The sequence below is a fragment of the Pneumocystis murina genome, assembly GCF_000349005.2.
Source record: "Pneumocystis murina B123 chromosome Unknown supercont1.17, whole genome shotgun sequence".
Lineage (NCBI taxonomy): Eukaryota > Fungi > Ascomycota > Pneumocystomycetes > Pneumocystales > Pneumocystaceae > Pneumocystis > Pneumocystis murina.
In genome coordinates, this window is record NW_017802375.1 from 241071 (window position 1) to 260385 (window position 19315).

A 19315-nucleotide genomic window follows, 5' to 3' on the forward strand; every position below is an offset into this window, starting at 1 on the left:
AAACAATTTACCTAGGCAATTTAACCATTTATGATACCATTCTTATAAATAAGTTAGTATCCATTATTGTATCAATTTAACGCAAATGTCAGACAAGGCTGAAACTTATTATCAATGACTCTACATATAATTCAGAAATCTTTGTTCATCTTATCATCAAACATTCAGCGTTTTTTATTATTAACTTAAAACAATAATTTATATGTTCTAAAAATATATTAGAAAAATTTTACAAAACATTAAATACGTTAAATCAGGTATTATGCATATTTTATCCACAAAATTATTTTTTAAGAGTTGGATTGTTAAAGAAAATCATCATACTTTAACACTTGTAACTAAAAAATGAAATTAAAAATACCTTTTAGTCATAGATAGCTATAAATTTCAAAGAAATAGGAAAATATTTCCTTTCTATAAAATATTTATGAAGTCTCGTTTTCATTTAAATAATAATCTAAGTACATAGTAAGCATATGATAAAAATGTATGTAATTTAATATATTAAATAATGTTAAATATATTTTTTGATTAGGTTATTAAAATATCATTTGCAAGATTGTAATAAAAATTGACCTTAGTTATGAAATTTGATATTGAATAATTTATATCAAAAAAATAGTTCTAAGCATTCGAGATTATTTTTAAAATATTTTTAAAATCTATAATTGTGCATTATAAATTTCATTTTAAAGGTACTCATATTTAGAGATATGTAAAAAAAAATTCGCGTTAAAAATGCTAAGATCGTAGTGAAATTCAAATTTTCAAAATATGCCGTATTTTTGAATATATAATGCTATATACCTATATGTTTTAAGTATTACAAATATTAAAAGAAAAAGCTATAAATTACATGTTTATTTTTTCGATGAAAAACTGTTAAAATTCTGAGATACATTGAAATGATATAATTTCATATTCCAAATATATTGCTTAATCCTTTTTTAGAATAGAAAATACCACATAAAAAATCATTAAAAAATATATATTTAAATTTTAAATATATTAGTTTCATTTTGTTGAAGAATTAGATAATCCAGGCACACCCATATATCTTGTATCTCTATCTGATTTAAAAAAGAATTGCATAGAAAATGTAGGTTTATCCCAAAAAGTCCAAAAATTCCCTTCTGATCTGTCTATTTCTTTTGCTTCTAAAAATAATAAAAATATAAATTAACAAAAAAATAAAAAATATACCTATTTTAAACGCAATACTTTCATATGGTTCTGCACTTATAATCAAATATTGCCATCTTCGATCGGGATGTTCAATTCTTTGTTCATATGCACTCATGAATCGATGTCGAGGATGAATATCTGTCCCAATCTCAGGATAGCTTAATTGAAATAATAGCCCAATTTGCCTCGTATATGGATCCCTAATTTTTGTAATTTTATATCCAGGACGGCCTATTTTAATTATATTTTTTCGAACTTGAATTTGTTGCCCAATAACTCCTACTGGAAGACCAGTAATTGCATCTGTAGCCCCTTCCTTTTGTTCCTTTGCTGCTCTACGAGCAAGATTTGTTTGATGTTTTTTTCCTTGTGTATGAGCTAGATATGATCCATCATTTGCATGAAGAGTTAAACAAAGCTTGCATTCAAAACTCCCAAGATGATTCTTTAAAATATATGGATCCTTTAATCATTATTAACCCTATCTCCAGATCTATTAATTTCAAACCTTAGCTAAATCAATTGTTTCTAAAGCAAGTTTTCTTAACCGTTCACGACGATCTGCATTTGTTTCACTTGTACCTGCAACGCCACCCCCTCCAAATTTACTTCCCTATGGAAATCATATGAGTTCTTTCAATCCTTATAGTCAAAATTAACATACAACTCGGTTTTGGTAGTCCATTTATTAATTTAAAAATTTTCGCCTTTTTTTTAAAAAAATAGGGTTTTAATATATATTCAAAATAAAATGAGGGTTGTCTTAAATATAGGAATATATTGAGGAAATTGGGTTAAGCAGGATTTTTAAAATTGTTAAAAAAAAATGAATTAGATAAAATAAAATACTAATATATAAATTAATACATCATAAAATGCTCTGCTAGATAAAATAAAAATATATGTAAAACTAGTTAAAATATGTAAAAATTAAAGTGATTTAAATAAAATTTAATATGTAGAACCGAAGTAGATTCTAATCATACGTTTGTCGATAATTGTTTTTAATGTACCAATTAGTCAATAGACAGGATTAAGACAGAAAGATACCGACAATAAAAAGTATTCAAATAATTATTAATCTAAAAAATAAAATTATTTGAAAAAAAATCCAGAAAATTGAACTATATGTTTAAAAAAAATTAAATTTCTTGAATTAATGTCTTGTATTTGTCATCTTTAAGATACCCTATTTTAAAATATAATTAAATTTCCAATTATTGTAGGTTAATTTGAATCAAAATTAAATGCAGTTGTTTTTTACGCTATTTTGATTTTTCACTTTTATTAATGCTAGATATTTTCTATTAAAATAAGTATATTAAATAAAATTAAAAAATAGCCTAACGTACTGTAGAACTAGAAACAAGGGCCTTTGGCGACATTCTCTGGCTAAACACATTTATATTCGGTTGATTAGAAGGCATTTCTTGCGCCCTGGGTGCAAAAGGTACTGTATTTATGTTCGCTCGAGGCAAAAATGGAAGAGCATCTATACTCTCTTTCAATGCTTTACCTGTCATACTTGGCTTTTCATTATTAGGATATTTAGACGAAATCAATGTCCGCCCATTTCGTACACTGGGATCTCTTTCTTCTTCAGGCAAGACCCATATTTCCCAACCTTCTTTTTTTCGAACTCGATCATAACCATCAGAAAAATTAATATCTACAGTACGTGAATAGGTAGTGACATCTCTAATAAAACTATATTCTAATGCGAAACTTCTAATCCGATTGAAATTAGCCAAAATCAACAAGTTTACCCATCCTTGACTATCCATATGACGACGAAGGAATAAATCTTTACATAAATTCTCAACTGAAAAATAGTAATCGCTAAAATAAATTAGTATAAGTCAACATATCATAATTAATACATTTGACTAAGAATACAATTTTTCAAAACTATAGGATCATATATAACAGGCATAAACATCCCGATATGATTTATATGAGAATAATCATACATATAAGATTGTTGATATTTTTCATTTGGATAAAAAGGTATAGTTAAATTCCCATAAGTAGGTGGACAAAAAGGCAAATATATATTCGGTGTTTGTACAAATGCATTGATATTTAATAAAGGGTGAGAATTATGATGAATAAATGGCATATGAAGGCCACCTAATTTATGATTAAAAAAAAAAAGTACTAATAAAACATTACCTCTTGGTCTATAAACATTATTGTGGTTATGACGATTGGCATCTTCTCTAGTTCCATTAGAATTATCTTTTAATTCAAGATTTTTTAAGCTAAGTTCGTTTGAAACCCCATTAATATCTTTTACATTATTTGTATTCTCTTTAACAGATCCTGCAGATTGTGTAATAGATGCATTTTTATCTTTCGAAGTGGTTATTTGAGTAGCAACCCGACTTTCACGTTTATCATGAATATTTCCTGCTCTTTTGTTATGTTTCCCTTTATCAATTTTATGTTCTTTATTCTTTAAGACTTCTGAGATCTCCTCAGTAGTTGCCAACCCATTTTTAACAGAACCTCGAAATGAATTATCATAAACTTTTCCTTCACGGATTCGATTAGCTGGTTTTGTAGGCAACGGTTTTGCGTGAGTAATTGTTGGTGTATAAGAAACCCATTTTTCTTTTCCAGATGTTTTTGTTAGTGGAGGATTAGATTTTTCTTTCTCATGAGATCCTTCTTCCGAAACTGCCTTATCTAAAGTTGGCCAGCTTTCCGTATCAGACAAAATTGATATTAATTTCATATTTTCTGAATCCAAAGAATCTCCATTAGTTAATGTTTTAACAGGCAACTGCTTTTTCTTTAAAGAAATATTATTTGTTGCTGAATCCGTAGATTGAGAATTTGATAATTTAACCATTCGTTCTTGTCTAGCTTTCCATACATTTGTTTTTGACATTGAACTAGCTGCTTTCTTGTCCAATATTGTTCCAGATGAATTTAAAGGAGCAGACTCTATAGACCCCATAACATTATCTTCATTTGCTAAAGATATTGATGATGAAACCGCAGAGGCCCATGAAAGTTTTTCATTCCCCTCCATTTTCTTTTTATCCAATTTAATTTTAAGAAAAAAATGTTTTAATACTTTTTCAATGATCTGACTTAAAAACAATTAAAAATATAATAAGTATTAATCTAAATTTTAAAACTTATTCGCTTATAATTTTTTTATAAAATAATTTCCTTGCAAAAATAATTTATATATCTGATTAAACACTATTGATTCAACCCCTTTTCCCAACAAAATATGCAATTACTGGTTATATTAAAGACTTTAACTCAAATACTTTGATTTTTTTTTAAAAATAAAAAAAAAATCTCTTAACAAAAAATAGTTATTTTCTCCTCAATAAGTTTTCTAATTTAATTTCTTCTTTTATTACAAAAGGTATGAATTCACTGTATCCTTAATATGCTTTTGTAGTTGTTTTACTATATTTTTCACACTTTTTTCTTCGTGATTTATTTTTTTATGTTTTTTTTTTTCTATTAATCGATTCACATTTCAAATCGCTTTTAAAAAACCATATAATTTTTGAACTTATATTACGTGGCTTTAAGGGGACATGGAAAGCTGATAGTGAGGAAAAAATCCTATATATGAGTTTAGATAAGAATCTATAAATGATTGAAGCGAGAATTATGTTTTGAATTAGAGGAAAAAAAAGCTTATTTAAGAAAAAAATATATTAAAGTTTTATATTTCTTTGAATCTGCTTTTTTTTAATTATTTTTTTAGATAGAGTTAGTTTTTTTATATTTTTCTGAAATATTTAGATCGTTTTTTGTTTTTTATATAATTCTTGGTGTTAAATTTTTTTAAAAAAAACCTATTTTACTAAAAAGAATTGATTTTTTACCGAAAAAGTATAAATTAGTTATGAAACTAGGTTATTCAAACATTTTTCTTGATCGTTTATTTTCTGTGGATCAAAATAATAAATCATTTGCTGAAAATCTTCTTTCACAGGGTTTTTCTGTCTATGAAATTATTATTTTAGCACCCATTGCAGAATCACTTCAGGGTTTAGAAGAAGGAACAGGGATTCCTTGGATAGAAACAATTGACGATGATTTTATTGGTATTTTTTTTTTGATATTATTTTTTATAAATTATATTTAGAAAGTCATATTTTAAAATCCTCATCTGGTTCAAGATATGGAGTCTATGGAAAGATTAAGGAGTTTACAACAATTAATGGGAAAACTGTTATTATTAAGAATGATTTTGTTTACTCGGATAAAGGTATGTCTTTTTTATTTTTTTATTAATTTCTTATAAATAAGGATTTTCATCTCTTCGTCATGCTAAATTACTTTATGATATGCTATATTATTCCGAAGATTTGAATAGACATCCGTATCTTATATACTTTCTTGATAGGCCTCTTGTAAAATCATGCGAGAATTGTTTTCGTGTTTCAAGATCATTTTCTATATCTAATAAACCTGCCGAAAAAATTACAACTCTTCAGGAACTTCTTAAATCTAATTCTTCAGTTCTTCAAAAAATCAATAAAGTTCTTTCCAATTCCTTAAAAAAAATCAATATTCTTGAGAAATCTGATAATTTGAATCTTGTTAATAATATTCAACAAATAATAGAAGACGCTGTTTTTTCTTCTTTAAAAATGCTTAGATCATTAAATTTATCAAGTGTTAGGGCCTTTTTAAATACTACTAGTTTGACAGAAGATGATATCGGAATCTTAGTTGAAAAGTATATACTTCTCTTTATTGAAATAATAATTGATGTTTCAAGTTATGTATGTAATGAAACATACGATATAGTATTTCCTTATCTAAAAGCTATATATAAAGATAATGATTTAGAATTGATGGATTCTATTATATCTATGGAGCATATTGATATTTATCAGCTTGGTTTACCATTTGTCAATAACGAGATCAATGATCGTATATATGATGCTATTAATTGTTTTAAAAAATTTGAAGAAACCAAGATTCCTTCTGAAAAATTGAGTATTCTTATGAAGACGATACATTTACTAGTAAGCAAAACTGTAAAAATTCATGAGGAATTTCAACGAAATAAAAATTATAATGAAAATATATTTCAGGATGCATCAAACTTCTTGAAAGATAATTTGGGTGGTGATTATTTAATACCATTACTTTTATTAGTTGTGTAAGTTTGTTTTAATTTTTTTTATGATTGATTGTTCTAGGGTTCGTGCAAAACTGAATTATTTAGAAACTGATTTTATATATATGACTCATTTTTCATTTTTAAATATACGTAAAGGCGAAGAATTATATGCTATAAGTTCTTTAGAAGCTGTTTTACATCATATTTTACATCAAAAAGATAAATTAAAAGCTATAAGTAACTATAATCTTATATTATGGGATAGTGTCAAGTCTGGAGATATAAACATTCTTGATTCTGTTTTTAAAAAAGAAAATCCAAATTTTATTTCTGTGTTTTTTGGCGATTTTACTTGTACATCTAAAATATCATCTGTTTTAAAGGATATTTATTATTATAAAGATATAAATGGGGATTCTGTAATAATGCTTGGAATAAAAACAAAACAGTTTTCTTCTGTAAGTTTTTTCCTTAATCATTCTCAATTTTCAATTGAAATTCTACTAAATGATCATGATATTGAGGGATCGACACTTTTAATGGTGGCTATTAAATTTGAATTTAAAGAAGCGATTAATATGCTTCTGCAAAAATTAAAGGAATGCTCAGAAGATGAATTTACTAATTATTTGGCTCAAAAGGATAAATTGGGAAGAACTGTTTGTCATTATTTATTTCATGAACCATATCTCATTATGGAACTTGGTATTTATCTTTCTTGGAAATCTCGTGATAAATATGGACAAACACCATTATTTATACTTTCTACAATGTATGATCATCCCGATTATAAAACAATGTTTTTAAATGCAATAAAAATTGTTCAATTGATAGAAAATAATACTTTAAATGTCGATGATCATGTTGATGATAATGGAAATTCTCTTTTCCATACAATTAATGATTCGGATTGTTTATTAGCATTATTAAACTGCAAAGGGAATATTAATAAAAAAAACAATCATGGATGTACTCCATTGATTTACCATGCAAAATCGGGAAAATCTGAATTGGTTAAGATTCTTGTGAATGATAAGAGAATAGATATGACTGCAAAGGATAAGAATGGATTTACTGCGCTACATTTTTCGGCTCAAGGGAATCTAGATGTTATGAATCTTTTAACAGAAGTAATAAATATAGAAGAACGAACAAGTTATACAGGTTTAACTGCATTACATATTGCGGCTCAAGAGAAATCGCTAGATTGTATTAATTATTTGATTAGAAATAAATCGGCCAACATTAATGCCTTAGATTATAAGGGAGACAGGCCTGTAGATCTTGCCACAGATCAAGAAGTAATTGATTTGTTGGATGGTATGTGTTGTCAATATTTCCTATTTTTAAAATTGTTGAATACTATTTATAGAATATGCCCTTTTTATGAATAGCTCTGGAAGGAATAAAAGAATGGTACGCGCTGTTAGGGCAATGATTGAAAATGATTCTACTGTCAAATTCGTTATTAAAAGTGGATTTGTATAATTTAGCTTTTTTTTTCTAAAAAGACTCATTTTAATAGGTTAATAGCAATTCTAAGAATCTTATCACGGTTATTCGTACAGTTGAAGATTTTAAACTTCTATATAAATTTTTTATTCATGAGTATTCTGAATCATGGATTCCGTCTTTTCATATAAACTTTTTGCATCCTTGTATGATACCTTCTAAGCCTTCGAAAAGTATATTGCAAGCATTTCTTAATTGTTCCAATGCTTTTTTGCAAGCTTTATTACAACATTCAACCTTTTCTACTCATGAATTACTTTGGGAATTTTTTACAACGCCAGAACAAGCATGTATTATTATAGAACGAACTCAAAAAAAGAACATGGATAAAGATAAAGAAATTCCAAAGAAGTTAATTTCTATTGAAGATGTTAATGATGCTGATTTTTTTTTTAAATATGCAAAGAATAATATTGGAAATATGAAACATGCATATTATCGTTTATATAGAAATTTATATTTTTTAGAATTTAGTTATTTAGGTAAGTTTGAACAATATTAAAGGGTATTTTAATGACATTTTATGAGATCATCAAATGTCATATAAATTATTTTTCCATTTTTTACAAACTCCTTCTTTTAAATTTCTTGAGATTAAAGGTCATCTTTTTGTAATTGAACATTTTATTGATAATCTTGTCCTAAAGGTATCTATTGTTTACTTTAAAGCTTTCTTAAACAAATGTATAGACGCCTTTAATAACAGAGCTTATTCATACAATACAACAAACAGAAAATATATTTAGTGATATTTTGGTATTTTTCATCCAAATGCATATTAATACATCTCAATTTTGTATATAGAATGCTTTTGAACGGCCTCGTCCATTTATTAAGGAACTAATATCATTTTATAAATCTTCGGAGAAATCTCCTGTTATTAATAAAAATATAGCATGGCCATTAAATTTTCTAAGCAATACAAGAAAAAGGATACAGCAAATGGTGGCAAAACATAACACTCGCTGTATACAAACATTATTAAAACAATCAGCGAAACTTCATTATACACATATTATTTTAATTACTGAACTTGCTGACTTTTATAATGCACATATTCAGAAAATACAAGAAGCTTTGAAAAACTTTGCGATAGCTACAATACAGAAAGAACGTTGCAGACTCGATCAATTACAAAGAGCATTTGTTGCGTTACGTAGTTGTACTATAGACTAACTTCTAAAAAAAAATACTTTTGCCTCAGATCAAGTGTAGAAAGGCTCATAATGCACAGAAGTTTAATGAACTTTTGCTATTTGAGTCACTTTTTCTGTATTTTTGCATCACAGGCTTATTTTAGTATCGTTAAATCTCGAAATTTTTGCACCGTTTTGATTTCAAAAAATTATATTGCTTAATAACTTAATAAAAATTAAAAAAGATACTCAAATATTATAAATGAATGTGTTATATATAGGAAATTTTGTTTATATGGATAACACTAAATGAAATTGTTTTCAAAGAACAATAAAGTAATGTAACTGGATATGACTGTACCTTCTCATCTTGTGGCTGTCTTGCTTGTTATTAATTCGTTTTCCGGGAGTAGCCTTGTTTTTCATTTCCCCCCATGTCCGGATGCTGACCAATTATTGACAAATTCTTTACAAGATATTGATGTATTAGATGGATTGTCGTCAAATGAAACAGAGAGTCTGGAAGAAGAGAGTTTTGTGGCGTCGGAATTGAGTGATGGTCTTGGAGAAGAATGTCAACTAGAAGATACAGATAAGGATCATATAAGACGACATCCATGGGATAATATTTTAGGGTTTAATAGTGATTTTTTAGCAGATCTTTTAACACCGTGTAAAACTCATTGCGGAAAAAAATTTGAATTATGGGTAGATGAATTAGTTTTCCTTGGACTTCCTGTTCATATACGGTCGGATGGTACATGGTCTAAACAGGCAAACTTATTGAGATATTGTGACTTGAGCCACGGCGAAGCGTCTAATGTTTTTGATTTAGAAATATCTGGCGTAAATGAATCTGTGGAAGACTGTATTGAACCTTCTCAGCATCAAATGACATTGTTTCATATAGTTATGGCTATGAAATTATCATTGACGCAAAATTATCACGCGAAAATTAATGAAATGTATACCAATGTTGTAACTAAGTTAGCTATGGCTTTGAACTATGAACAAGCAAAAACTAACTATGTTTGGTCCCAATCAGAAATTATTTTGCAAATGCGAGAAAAAGCTGTAAATGATGGTAAATCGTTTTGCTTTTTTTATTTAATCTTATGTATTAGGAATCTCTTTTAATGCATTATGGGCAGACATTCTATTTAAATCTAGTCTTGCATCAGCATTAGCTACTGTATACAATGCTATTTCTGTATCTGGAATAGCTCATTTAACTATTAACAACTCTTTTGACTTATCTATTTTTATTCCGACTCCTATAATCACTTCTTCTATTCCTACCGATGTTTCTGAAAGTAATTGTTTTCTAACATCTGTTGATATTTATGATGAAGACATGGATTATAATGATCCATTTTTAACTCCACATTCTTCTTTACTATTATTGGACGATATTGAAAGTGTCTTACAAAATATACCAGCTGATGCGAACCCTTCTTTATCTTTATTTGTAAAAAATATACGTCCGACTCAGACGTAATTTTGTATAACTGGTTGGAATTTATTATTGATTTTTTTAGTTTACTTAAATTATCTCAGCAAATTAATATTCCTTTGAAAACTATACATGTTCTTGCAGAGCATCTTATTTATTGGAGAAGAGCTATACCTATACCACCTATAAATATGCGGAACATATACTTTGTTAGCCCTGCTGCAAATATGGCAAAGTATAGATTTAATATATGCATTGATTTTTTGATTTATTTTAGATTAAAATACCAAGAATCTATGTTTAGAATGCTATTTCCTACGATACCATCTCTTTCTACTATATTGGAACAACTTTCAAAAGAATTGCATCCTTTTTCGTTTTACATTCCTTCAAAAAGTTGTCGTGGTATTTATTTGAATGTTCTTACTTGGTTAATAAGATATGGATGGGTTTGTCAGCTTAAAACGTTTATTTGGATAAGGGTTTCAAAAGAAATTAAAGAGGTTGTTTTGAATAAACAAAAACGAGGACATATTTCTTTTATTGATTCCACCTCATTTACTCCCATAGATGATTTAACGGATTCTATTATTAGAGAGCCTCATCAAGCTTCTAAACTAGAACGAGCATGGATTGAAGAAATTATAAGTAGGAAACCTTTAAAATACGCTATTCTTTTTAATAGGTATTGATTAATGATTTACAATAAGCATTAATAAAAAATAGAATTATTAAATATTTTAATGGAAAAAATGCACTAGAAAAAATATCATCTCTTGAAGGAATCCCAAGAAAGGATATTAGAGAAGTATTACAAGTATTTGAAAATAATCTTGAAAAAACCTATTTTTGGTAGAACTTTTAGATTCTTGCTTTATAAAATTAGATAAAGAATTAGAAAAATTTACGTATTTAACTAATATATTTGATCCGATTTTATAAATATAATTTTAAAGATAAAATTTGTGGGTTTTAAATATATGTAATTAATGAAATTCTATATCTTATAATTTTATCTAGATTATTTAAATTCATAAGTATTGGACTAGGGTATATCAGGAAAAATAATGATTTTGAAATGTAAGAGAATAAATTATGGTTTTACATATTTTCAATATTTTTTTTGAAAAAAAAATAATATTGAATTTTAATTTAGATTATATCATAAATTATTGAATCTTGGGACTTAAATAATTTAAAAAGATATAAAAGCTCTAATAAATCATCTTGTTTTTTTGATTCAAATGTTTTTAGTACTTCAGGTTTTTTAAACACAAATTATAAGCCGAAAATGTCTAGAATATCTATTCAAGAAAATGATTCAAGTATTGAAATTAGAGAAAACAATAATAATATAGAAACATTATTTATTCCATCTATTCTTTATGGGAAATCGTATATTAAACGCTTTCTGTTTTATTTTTATTAATAAAATATAGACAAGAAGATCTTGAAGATGTTTTAAATGATTCTTTACTTTTAGATACAATATTAAATATAACTTATCCGGGAATTTTGCAACAAACAAATGCACTTATAGATGCATACAAAACAAATATACAGTTTTCTGGTATAAAATGTGATATTTATTTAAAAAACTTGGGTAATTTTGTATAGAAGAACTGTTAAATCAAAAATCTTATCTTTTAAATTTGCAAAAAAGTACAGAAAATATAATTAATCAAATGAAGAAGTATCAAAGACAATGGGAAGATTCTAAAGAGAATATGAATATTTCGTTACAGGTAGTTGTTATTGTTTATTAAAATCTAAAAATAATAAACGATAGCCTTTTTCAAAATCATATATACTTTTTCGACTTCAAAATGCAATAGACGAAATAAACAATTTTTCATACTCTCTTCAGAAATTATTTATAGAAAATAAAGAAAATACTAGTCTTTTAATATTTATAAAAGAATATAGGCAAGCAAGGAAACTTTATTATTATCGCCTTGAAAAAAAAAAAATAATGGAAATATGGTAAAATATTTACATTAATATAATAAATAGAATTGTTAATTATTATTAAATATATTATATTTTTAAAAAATTATAATTAATTTAATATTTTAAAAAAACGATTTTTTAAAATTTCAAAATAAAATGTTATTGTTTCAATTTATAATATTTGGAAAGGAAATATCATAGACTTTTATACCATATATTGAAAATATTTTTCTGTTTTTATTAAATAGATCTGCAATATTACTACAGTCTAAAAATGCAATATTCTTTTAATTCTTATTCAAGGTTATTTTTAAAAAAAATATTGTACATTTAAATGATTTCAAAATCCTATTATTAACATTGTATAATTTAAATGAAGATATAACATAATGTATTACATATCAAATAATTAAATATTACATATTAAATAATTAAATATTACATATTAAATAATTAAATATTAATCTTTAAAAATTAGTATGAAATAATGATTTAAAAACCATCATCTAGTTTCCCGAATTTATTTTCAGGAGTCGATTTTTTTAATTTAGAATCTGCAAGTCCTTTCAGATACTCATCCAAAGGATTTTTATTATAACATATGGTAAGAAATTTGACATATTCTTCGTTTTCTGTGCAGAGAGATCCATAGGTTTCTGCCTCCCGCAACTTAGTGACACAATCTTCATGTGAAGGATCAACTTGAGTCATTTCCTCTTTAATCCTATCGCATCTGAGGCTAACAAGTGCTGCTAAAGAAAAGCATGTATGAGTTGGGTTTAAACAGAAAGTGAGGAAATCCACAGTTGTGTTTAATGTAAAACCGCATATTCGAGGAAGTACTTTTTGACATAGATCAAGATGAGTATTAGAGTCCTTTCTTAAAAAAACTTTTCGAAAGTAGTACTCATATACAGTAAGAGAAGATGCTATTTCTAAATCAAAAACACAATGACCTTTAAGGCGGTCGCATAAGCTATAAAGTGTTGGATCAAGATCTTTCAGGTAAGAACATGGTCCTAAAAATTTCTTACATAAGTCTACATCTATACCTGATAAAGAAACAATTTCGGGATATTGTTCATCCGGGAGTTTATTTTGAAGTTCCTTTTTTAAATTCGGTATATGCTGTTCAAAAAGCTCAACCCTGGTTTTTGCACAGACAGAATTCTGAGAAGCGGTAGTCTTAGCGTCACAGAAGTAAGCTGATTGAGAAAAGAAGTCTAGACCCAAACATCTCTGACATATTTCTATGCAATCCGACTCGAATGAAATAGGCTTAAGTTGACCAAGCAAATAACCCATAAAATATGAAGGATCAACAGTAGGGTTATTTTTTGGTGAGTATAAACCTCCATCCAATTTCATAGCACCCAATAAAGCTCCCATACTCATTTTCGGATATGAACGAAAAGGAAGACTCGATTTTCTTAGAGAATCGCGTATTGTAGGAAGTAATGATTGTAACGAATCAGGATTAAGACAAAGCCGTACAAAATGATCGCCTAAGAAGGATAGTTCATTACATAATTTCTTCAATTTTCCTCGGAAAGATTCTGAGGTAAAATCATCAAGAGAATTTACAAGAAGAACATGAAAGCGCTCTTCATTATAAGCATAGTTGCAGATGGATAACAGTGTGCGGCATTTTCTACTGAGTTCACTAGAACATCCTCGTGACCTAAGACGACATTTCGTATAAGCAGTATGGCAGTCAGTCCCAGACAGAAGAAAAGTCATTAGATAATCATAAGTATCAGACTGATCTCTACACAAGTCTTCTTTGACTTTAGGCAATTTCTGGCATGCTTCACGCTGATGTTCACATATACTTTTTACGGCATCACCAATTTTGGAAAGATCACCGTATACCCTTGTTAATTCCTCACATGCATCTGAGAGATGCTGTAGACAAGAACGAGTATCTCCTTTTGTAAGAAACAACAAAATGTCATCATAATTATAAATCTTAGATACTAAATTTTTGAAAAATCGATGTTCAGTACCTGGAGGTTTAAAAGGAGGCATCAATGTTGCAAACCCTAATAAAATAAGAAAAAAGATAAGATAAAAGTTAAAGATAAAAGATAAAAAATAAGATACCTAAAGGACCAAAAGTTTCAGAAAGAACATATGTTATGAAAGTAAAAAGAAAAAATAATATAATCTTCATATTTTATTGACAAAAATAAATAATCTTTGATTTATGTCAACAGTTATTAAATAACTTTATAAGTCTTTTATATAATTTGTGGAGTTTTAAAATATGAGAAAAAAAAAAAGTTTATAATACATCTATATATTTATAATATTAAGTTGGATTTGTTTTATACATAAAATTTATTTTTCATTTACTTTTCTTTTAAATAGCTAACAAATTTATAATTTTTCTGGATATTTAATATATTTTTAAAATAATTTTTAAATTAGATCTAATCTCATTAAAAATATCTATAATATTAATATGGTTCAAAAATGTAATATTTTTTTAATTCTTATTCAGGGCTATTTTTAAAAAAAATATTGTACATTTAAATGATTCCAAAATCCTATTATTAACATTATATAATTTAAATGAAGATATAACATAATGTATTACATATCAAATAATTAAATATTAATTTCTAAAAAATAGTATGAAATAATGATTTAAAAACCATCATTTAGTTTCCCGAATTTATTTTCAGGAGTCAATTTTTTTAATTTAGAATTTGCAAGTTCTTTGATATACTCATCGAAATAAGTTTCATAACATGTGGTAAGAAATTTGACATATTCTTCGTTTTCTGTGCAGACAGATCCATAGGTTTCTGCCTCCCGCAACTTAGTGACACAATCTTTATGTGAAGGATCAACTTGAGTCATTCCCTGTTTAATCCTATCGCATCTGAGGTTAACAAGTGCTGCTAAAGCAAAGCATGTATGAGTTGGGTTTAAACAGAAAGTGAGGAAATCCACAGTTGTGTTTAATGTAAAACCGCATATTCGAGGAAGTACTTCTTGACATAGATCAATATGAGTATTAGGGTCCTTTTTTAAATAAAATTTTCGAAAGTAGTACTCATATACACTAAGAGAAGATGCTATTTCTAAGTCATAAGCACAACGACCTTTAAGGCGGTCGCATAAGCTATAAAGTTTTGAATCAAGATTTTCCAGGTAAGAACATGGTCCTAAAAATTTCTTACAGAAGTCTACATCTATACCTGATAAAGAAACAACTTCGGGATATTGTTCATCCGAGAGTTTATATTCAAGTTCTTTTTTTAAATTCGGTATATGCTGTTCAAAAAGATCCGCCCTGGTTTTTTCACAGACAGAATTCTGAGAAGCGGTAGTCTTAGCGTCACAGAAGTAAGCTGATTGAGGAAAGAAGTCTAGACCCAAACATTTCTGACTCATTTTCACGCAATCCGACGCGAATGATGTAGACCTATGTTGACCAAGCAAATAACCCATAAAATATGAAGGATCAACAGTAGGGTTATTTTTTGGTGAGTATAAACCTCCATCCAATTCCGAGGCATCCAATAAAGCTCCTATACTCATTTTCGGATATGAATAAAAAGGAAGACTCGATTTTCTTAGAGAATCGCGTATTTCAGGAAGTGATGTTTGTAACGAATCAGGATTAAGACAAAGCTGCACAAATTGATCGCCTAAAAAGGATAGTTCATTACATAATTTCTTCAATTTTCCTCGGAAAGATTCTGAGGTGGAATCACCAAGAAAATTTGCAAAAAGAACCCGAAGGTGCTCTTCATTATAAGCATAGTTGCAGTGGGATAACAGTGTGCGGCATTTTCTACTGAGTTCACTAGAACATCCTCGTGACCTAAGACGACATTTTGTATAAGCAGTACGGCAGTCATTCCCATTCAGAAAAAAATTTGCTAGATAATCATAAGCCTCAGACTCATCTCTACACGAGTCTTCTTTGACTTTAGGCAATTTCTGGCATGCTTCATGCTGATGTTCACATATACTTTTTACGGCATCACCAATTTTGGAAAGATCACCGTATACTCTTGTTAATTCCTCACATGCATCTGAGAGATGACGTAGACAAGAACGAGTATCTCCTCTTGTAAGAAACATCAAAATGTCATCATAATTATAAATGTAAGATGCTAAATTTCTGAAAAATCGAAGTTCAATACCTGAAGGTTTAAAAGGAGGCATCAATGCTGCAAACCCTAATAAAATAAGAAAAAAGATAAGATAAAAGATAAAGATAAAAGATAAGATACCTAAAGGACCAAAAGTTTCAGAAAGAACATATGTTATGAAAGTAAAAAGAAAAAATAATATAATCTTCATATTTTATTGACAAAAATAAATAATCTTTGATTTATGTCAACAGTTATTAAATAACTTTATAAGTCTTTTATATAATTTGTGGAGTTTTAAAATATGAGAAAAAAAAAAAAGTCTATCTATGATATATCTATATATTTATAATATTAAGTTGGATTTGTTTTGTACATAAAATTTATTTTTCATTTACTTTTCTTTTAAATAGTTAACAAATTTATAATTTTTCTGGATATTTAATATATTTTTAAAATAATTTTTAGATTAGATCTAATCTCATTAAAAATATCTATAATATTAATATGGTTCAAAAATGTAATATTTTTTTAATTCTTATTCAGGGCTATTTTTAAAAAAAATATTGTACATTTAAATGATTTCAAAGCCCTATTATTAACATTGTATAATTTAAATAAAGATATAACATAATGTATTACATATCAAATAATTAAATATTAATTTCTAAAAAATAGTATGAAATAATGATTTAAAAACCATCATTTAGTTTCCCGAATTTATTTTCAGGAGTCAATTTTTTTAATTTAGAATTTGCAAGTTCTTTGATATACTCATCGAAATAAGTTTCATAACATGTGGTAAGAAATTTGACATATTCTTCGTTTTCTGTGCAGAGAGATCCATAGGTTTCTGCCTCCCGCAACTTAGTGACACAATCTTTATGTGAAGGATCAACTTGAGTCATTCCCTCTTTAATCCTATCGCATCTGAGGTTAAGAAGTGTTGCTAAAGCAAAGCATGTATGAGCTGGGTTTAAACAGAAAGTGAGGAAATCCACAGTTGTGTTTAATGTAAAACCGCATATTCGAGGAAGTACTTTTTGACATAGATCAATATGAGTATTAGGGTCCTTTTTTAAAAAAACTTCTCGAAAGTAGTACTCATATATACTAAGAGAAGATGCTATTTCTAAGTCATAAGCACAACGACCTTTAAGGAGGTCGCATAAGCTATAAAGTGTTGAATCAAGATTTTCCAGGTAAGAACATGGTCCTAAAAAATCCTTACAGAAGTCTACATCTATACCTGATAAAGAAATAACTTCGGGATATTGTTCATCCGAGAGTTTATATTCAAGTTCTTTTTTTAAATTCGGTATATGCTGCTCCAAAAGCGCAACAGCGGTTTTTTCACAGAGAGAATTCAGAGAAACGGCAGTCTCAGCGTCACAGAAGTAAGCTGATTGAGGAAAGAAGTCTAGACCCAAACATTTCTGACTTATTTTCACGCAATCCGACGCGAATGATGTAGACCTATGTTGACCAAGCAAATAACCCATAAAATATGAAGGATCAACAGTAGGGTTATTTTTTGGTGAGTATAAACCTCCATCCAATTCCGAGGCATCCAATAAAGCTCCTATACTCATTTTCGGATATGAATGAAAAGGAAGACTCGATTTTCTTAGAGAATCGCGTATTCCAGGAAGTGATGTTTGTAACGAATCAGGATTAAGACAAAGTTGCACAAATTGATCGCCTAAAAAGGATAGTTCATTACATAATTTCTTCAATTTTCCTCGGAAAGATTCTGAGGTGGAATCACCAAGAAAATTTGCAAAAAGAACCCGAAGGTGCTCTTCATTATAAGCATAGTTGCAGTGGGATAACAGTGTGCGGCATTTTCTGCTGAGTTCACTAGAACATCCTCGTGACCTAAGACGACATTTTGTATAAGCAGTATGGCAGTCAGTCCCAGACAGAAAAAAATTTTCAAGATTATCATAAGTATCAGACTGATCTCTACACAAGTCTTCTTTGACTTTAGGCAATTTCTGGCATGCTTCATGCTGATGTTCACATATACTTTTTACGGCATCACCAATTTTGGAAAGATCACCGTATACCCTTGTTAATTCCTTACATGCATCTGAGAGATGACGTAGACAAGAACGAGTATCTCCTTTTGTAAGAAACAACAAAATGTCATCATAATTATAAATCTTAGATACTAAATTTTTGAAAAATCCAAGTTCAATATCTGAAGGTTTAAAAGGAGGCATCAATGTTGCAAACCCTAATAAAATAAGAAAAAAGATAAGATAAAAGTTAAAGATAAAAGATAAAAAATAAGATACCTAAAGGACCAAAAGTTTCAGAAAGAACATATGTTATGAAAGTAAAAAGAAAAAATAATATAATCTTCATATTTTATTGACAAAAATAAATAATCTTTGATTTATGTCAACAGTTATTAAATAACTTTATAAGTCTTTTATATAATTTGTGGAGTTTTAAAATACGAGAAAAAAAGTCTATTTATGATATATCTATATATTTATAATATTAAGTTGGATTTGTTTTATACATAAAATTTATTTTTCATTTACTTTTTTTTTAAATAGTTAACAAATTTATAATTTTTCTGGATATTTAATATATTTTTAAAATAAATTTTAAACTAGATCTAATCTCATTAAAAATATCTGTAATATTACTATAGTTTAAAAATGTAATATTCTTTTAATTCTTATTCAGGGCTATTTTTAAAAAAAATATTGTACATTTAAATGATTTCAAAATCCTATTATTAACATTGTATAATTTAAATGAAGATATAATGTATTACATATTAAATAATTAAATATTGCATATTAAATAATTAAATATTAATCTTTAAAAATTAGTATGAAATAATGGT

The 19315-nt window shown here is 27.5% G+C and overlaps 8 protein-coding genes across 8 annotated transcripts; 3 read left to right on the forward strand and 5 right to left on the reverse strand.

Annotated features, from left to right (window-relative positions):
• Positions 1 to 1009: 1009 nt before the first annotated feature.
• Positions 1010 to 1889, reverse strand: PNEG_03428 (hypothetical protein). Its single transcript, XM_007877324.1, has 4 exons — positions 1850 to 1889; positions 1694 to 1798; positions 1204 to 1648; positions 1010 to 1157 (listed from the first exon to the last, which is right to left on the reverse strand). Exons 1-4 carry the CDS (start codon positions 1868 to 1870, stop codon positions 1015 to 1017), a joined length of 714 nt encoding a protein of 237 aa, XP_007875515.1. The 5' UTR covers positions 1871 to 1889; the 3' UTR covers positions 1010 to 1014.
• Positions 1890 to 2353: 464 nt separating this feature from the next.
• Positions 2354 to 4225, reverse strand: PNEG_03429 (hypothetical protein). The gene is made up of 4 exons (XM_007877325.1): positions 3358 to 4225; positions 3066 to 3315; positions 2538 to 3024; positions 2354 to 2489 (listed from the first exon to the last, which is right to left on the reverse strand). Exons 1-4 carry the CDS (start codon positions 4220 to 4222, stop codon positions 2451 to 2453), a joined length of 1641 nt encoding a protein of 546 aa, XP_007875516.1. The 5' UTR covers positions 4223 to 4225; the 3' UTR covers positions 2354 to 2450.
• Positions 4226 to 4937: 712 nt separating this feature from the next.
• On the forward strand, positions 4938 to 9015 carry PNEG_03430 (hypothetical protein). The gene is made up of 9 exons (XM_007877326.1): positions 4938 to 5264; positions 5306 to 5428; positions 5470 to 5902; positions 5945 to 6331; positions 6372 to 7612; positions 7665 to 7774; positions 7818 to 8451; positions 8495 to 8560; positions 8609 to 9015. Exons 1-7 carry the CDS (start codon positions 5063 to 5065, stop codon positions 8304 to 8306), a joined length of 2985 nt encoding a protein of 994 aa, XP_007875517.1. The 5' UTR covers positions 4938 to 5062; the 3' UTR covers positions 8307 to 8451; positions 8495 to 8560; positions 8609 to 9015.
• Positions 9016 to 9291: 276 nt separating this feature from the next.
• Positions 9292 to 11249, forward strand: PNEG_03431 (hypothetical protein; the record flags this gene model as incomplete). Its single annotated transcript, XM_007877327.1, has 5 exons — positions 9292 to 10024; positions 10065 to 10434; positions 10479 to 10628; positions 10671 to 11078; positions 11120 to 11249. 5 exons carry the CDS (start codon positions 9292 to 9294, stop codon positions 11247 to 11249), a joined length of 1791 nt encoding a protein of 596 aa, XP_007875518.1.
• Positions 11250 to 11684: 435 nt separating this feature from the next.
• Positions 11685 to 12380, forward strand: PNEG_03432 (hypothetical protein; the record flags this gene model as incomplete). The annotated part of the gene is made up of 4 exons (XM_007877328.1): positions 11685 to 11788; positions 11833 to 11963; positions 12011 to 12138; positions 12183 to 12380. 4 exons carry the CDS (start codon positions 11685 to 11687, stop codon positions 12378 to 12380), a joined length of 561 nt encoding a protein of 186 aa, XP_007875519.1.
• Positions 12381 to 12835: 455 nt separating this feature from the next.
• PNEG_03614 (hypothetical protein) lies at positions 12836 to 14516 on the reverse strand (the record flags this gene model as incomplete). The annotated part of the gene is made up of 2 exons (XM_007877351.1): positions 12836 to 14385; positions 14447 to 14516. 2 exons carry the CDS (start codon positions 14514 to 14516, stop codon positions 12836 to 12838), a joined length of 1620 nt encoding a protein of 539 aa, XP_007875542.1.
• A 476-nt stretch (positions 14517 to 14992) lies between these two features.
• PNEG_03433 (hypothetical protein) lies at positions 14993 to 16663 on the reverse strand (the record flags this gene model as incomplete). Its single annotated transcript, XM_007877329.1, has 2 exons — positions 14993 to 16539; positions 16594 to 16663. 2 exons carry the CDS (start codon positions 16661 to 16663, stop codon positions 14993 to 14995), a joined length of 1617 nt encoding a protein of 538 aa, XP_007875520.1.
• A 481-nt stretch (positions 16664 to 17144) lies between these two features.
• Positions 17145 to 18822, reverse strand: PNEG_03434 (hypothetical protein; the record flags this gene model as incomplete). Its single annotated transcript, XM_007877330.1, has 2 exons — positions 17145 to 18691; positions 18753 to 18822. The coding sequence occupies 2 exons, from the start codon at positions 18820 to 18822 to the stop codon at positions 17145 to 17147; spliced, it is 1617 nt and encodes a 538-aa protein (XP_007875521.1).
• Positions 18823 to 19315: the final 493 nt, after the last annotated feature.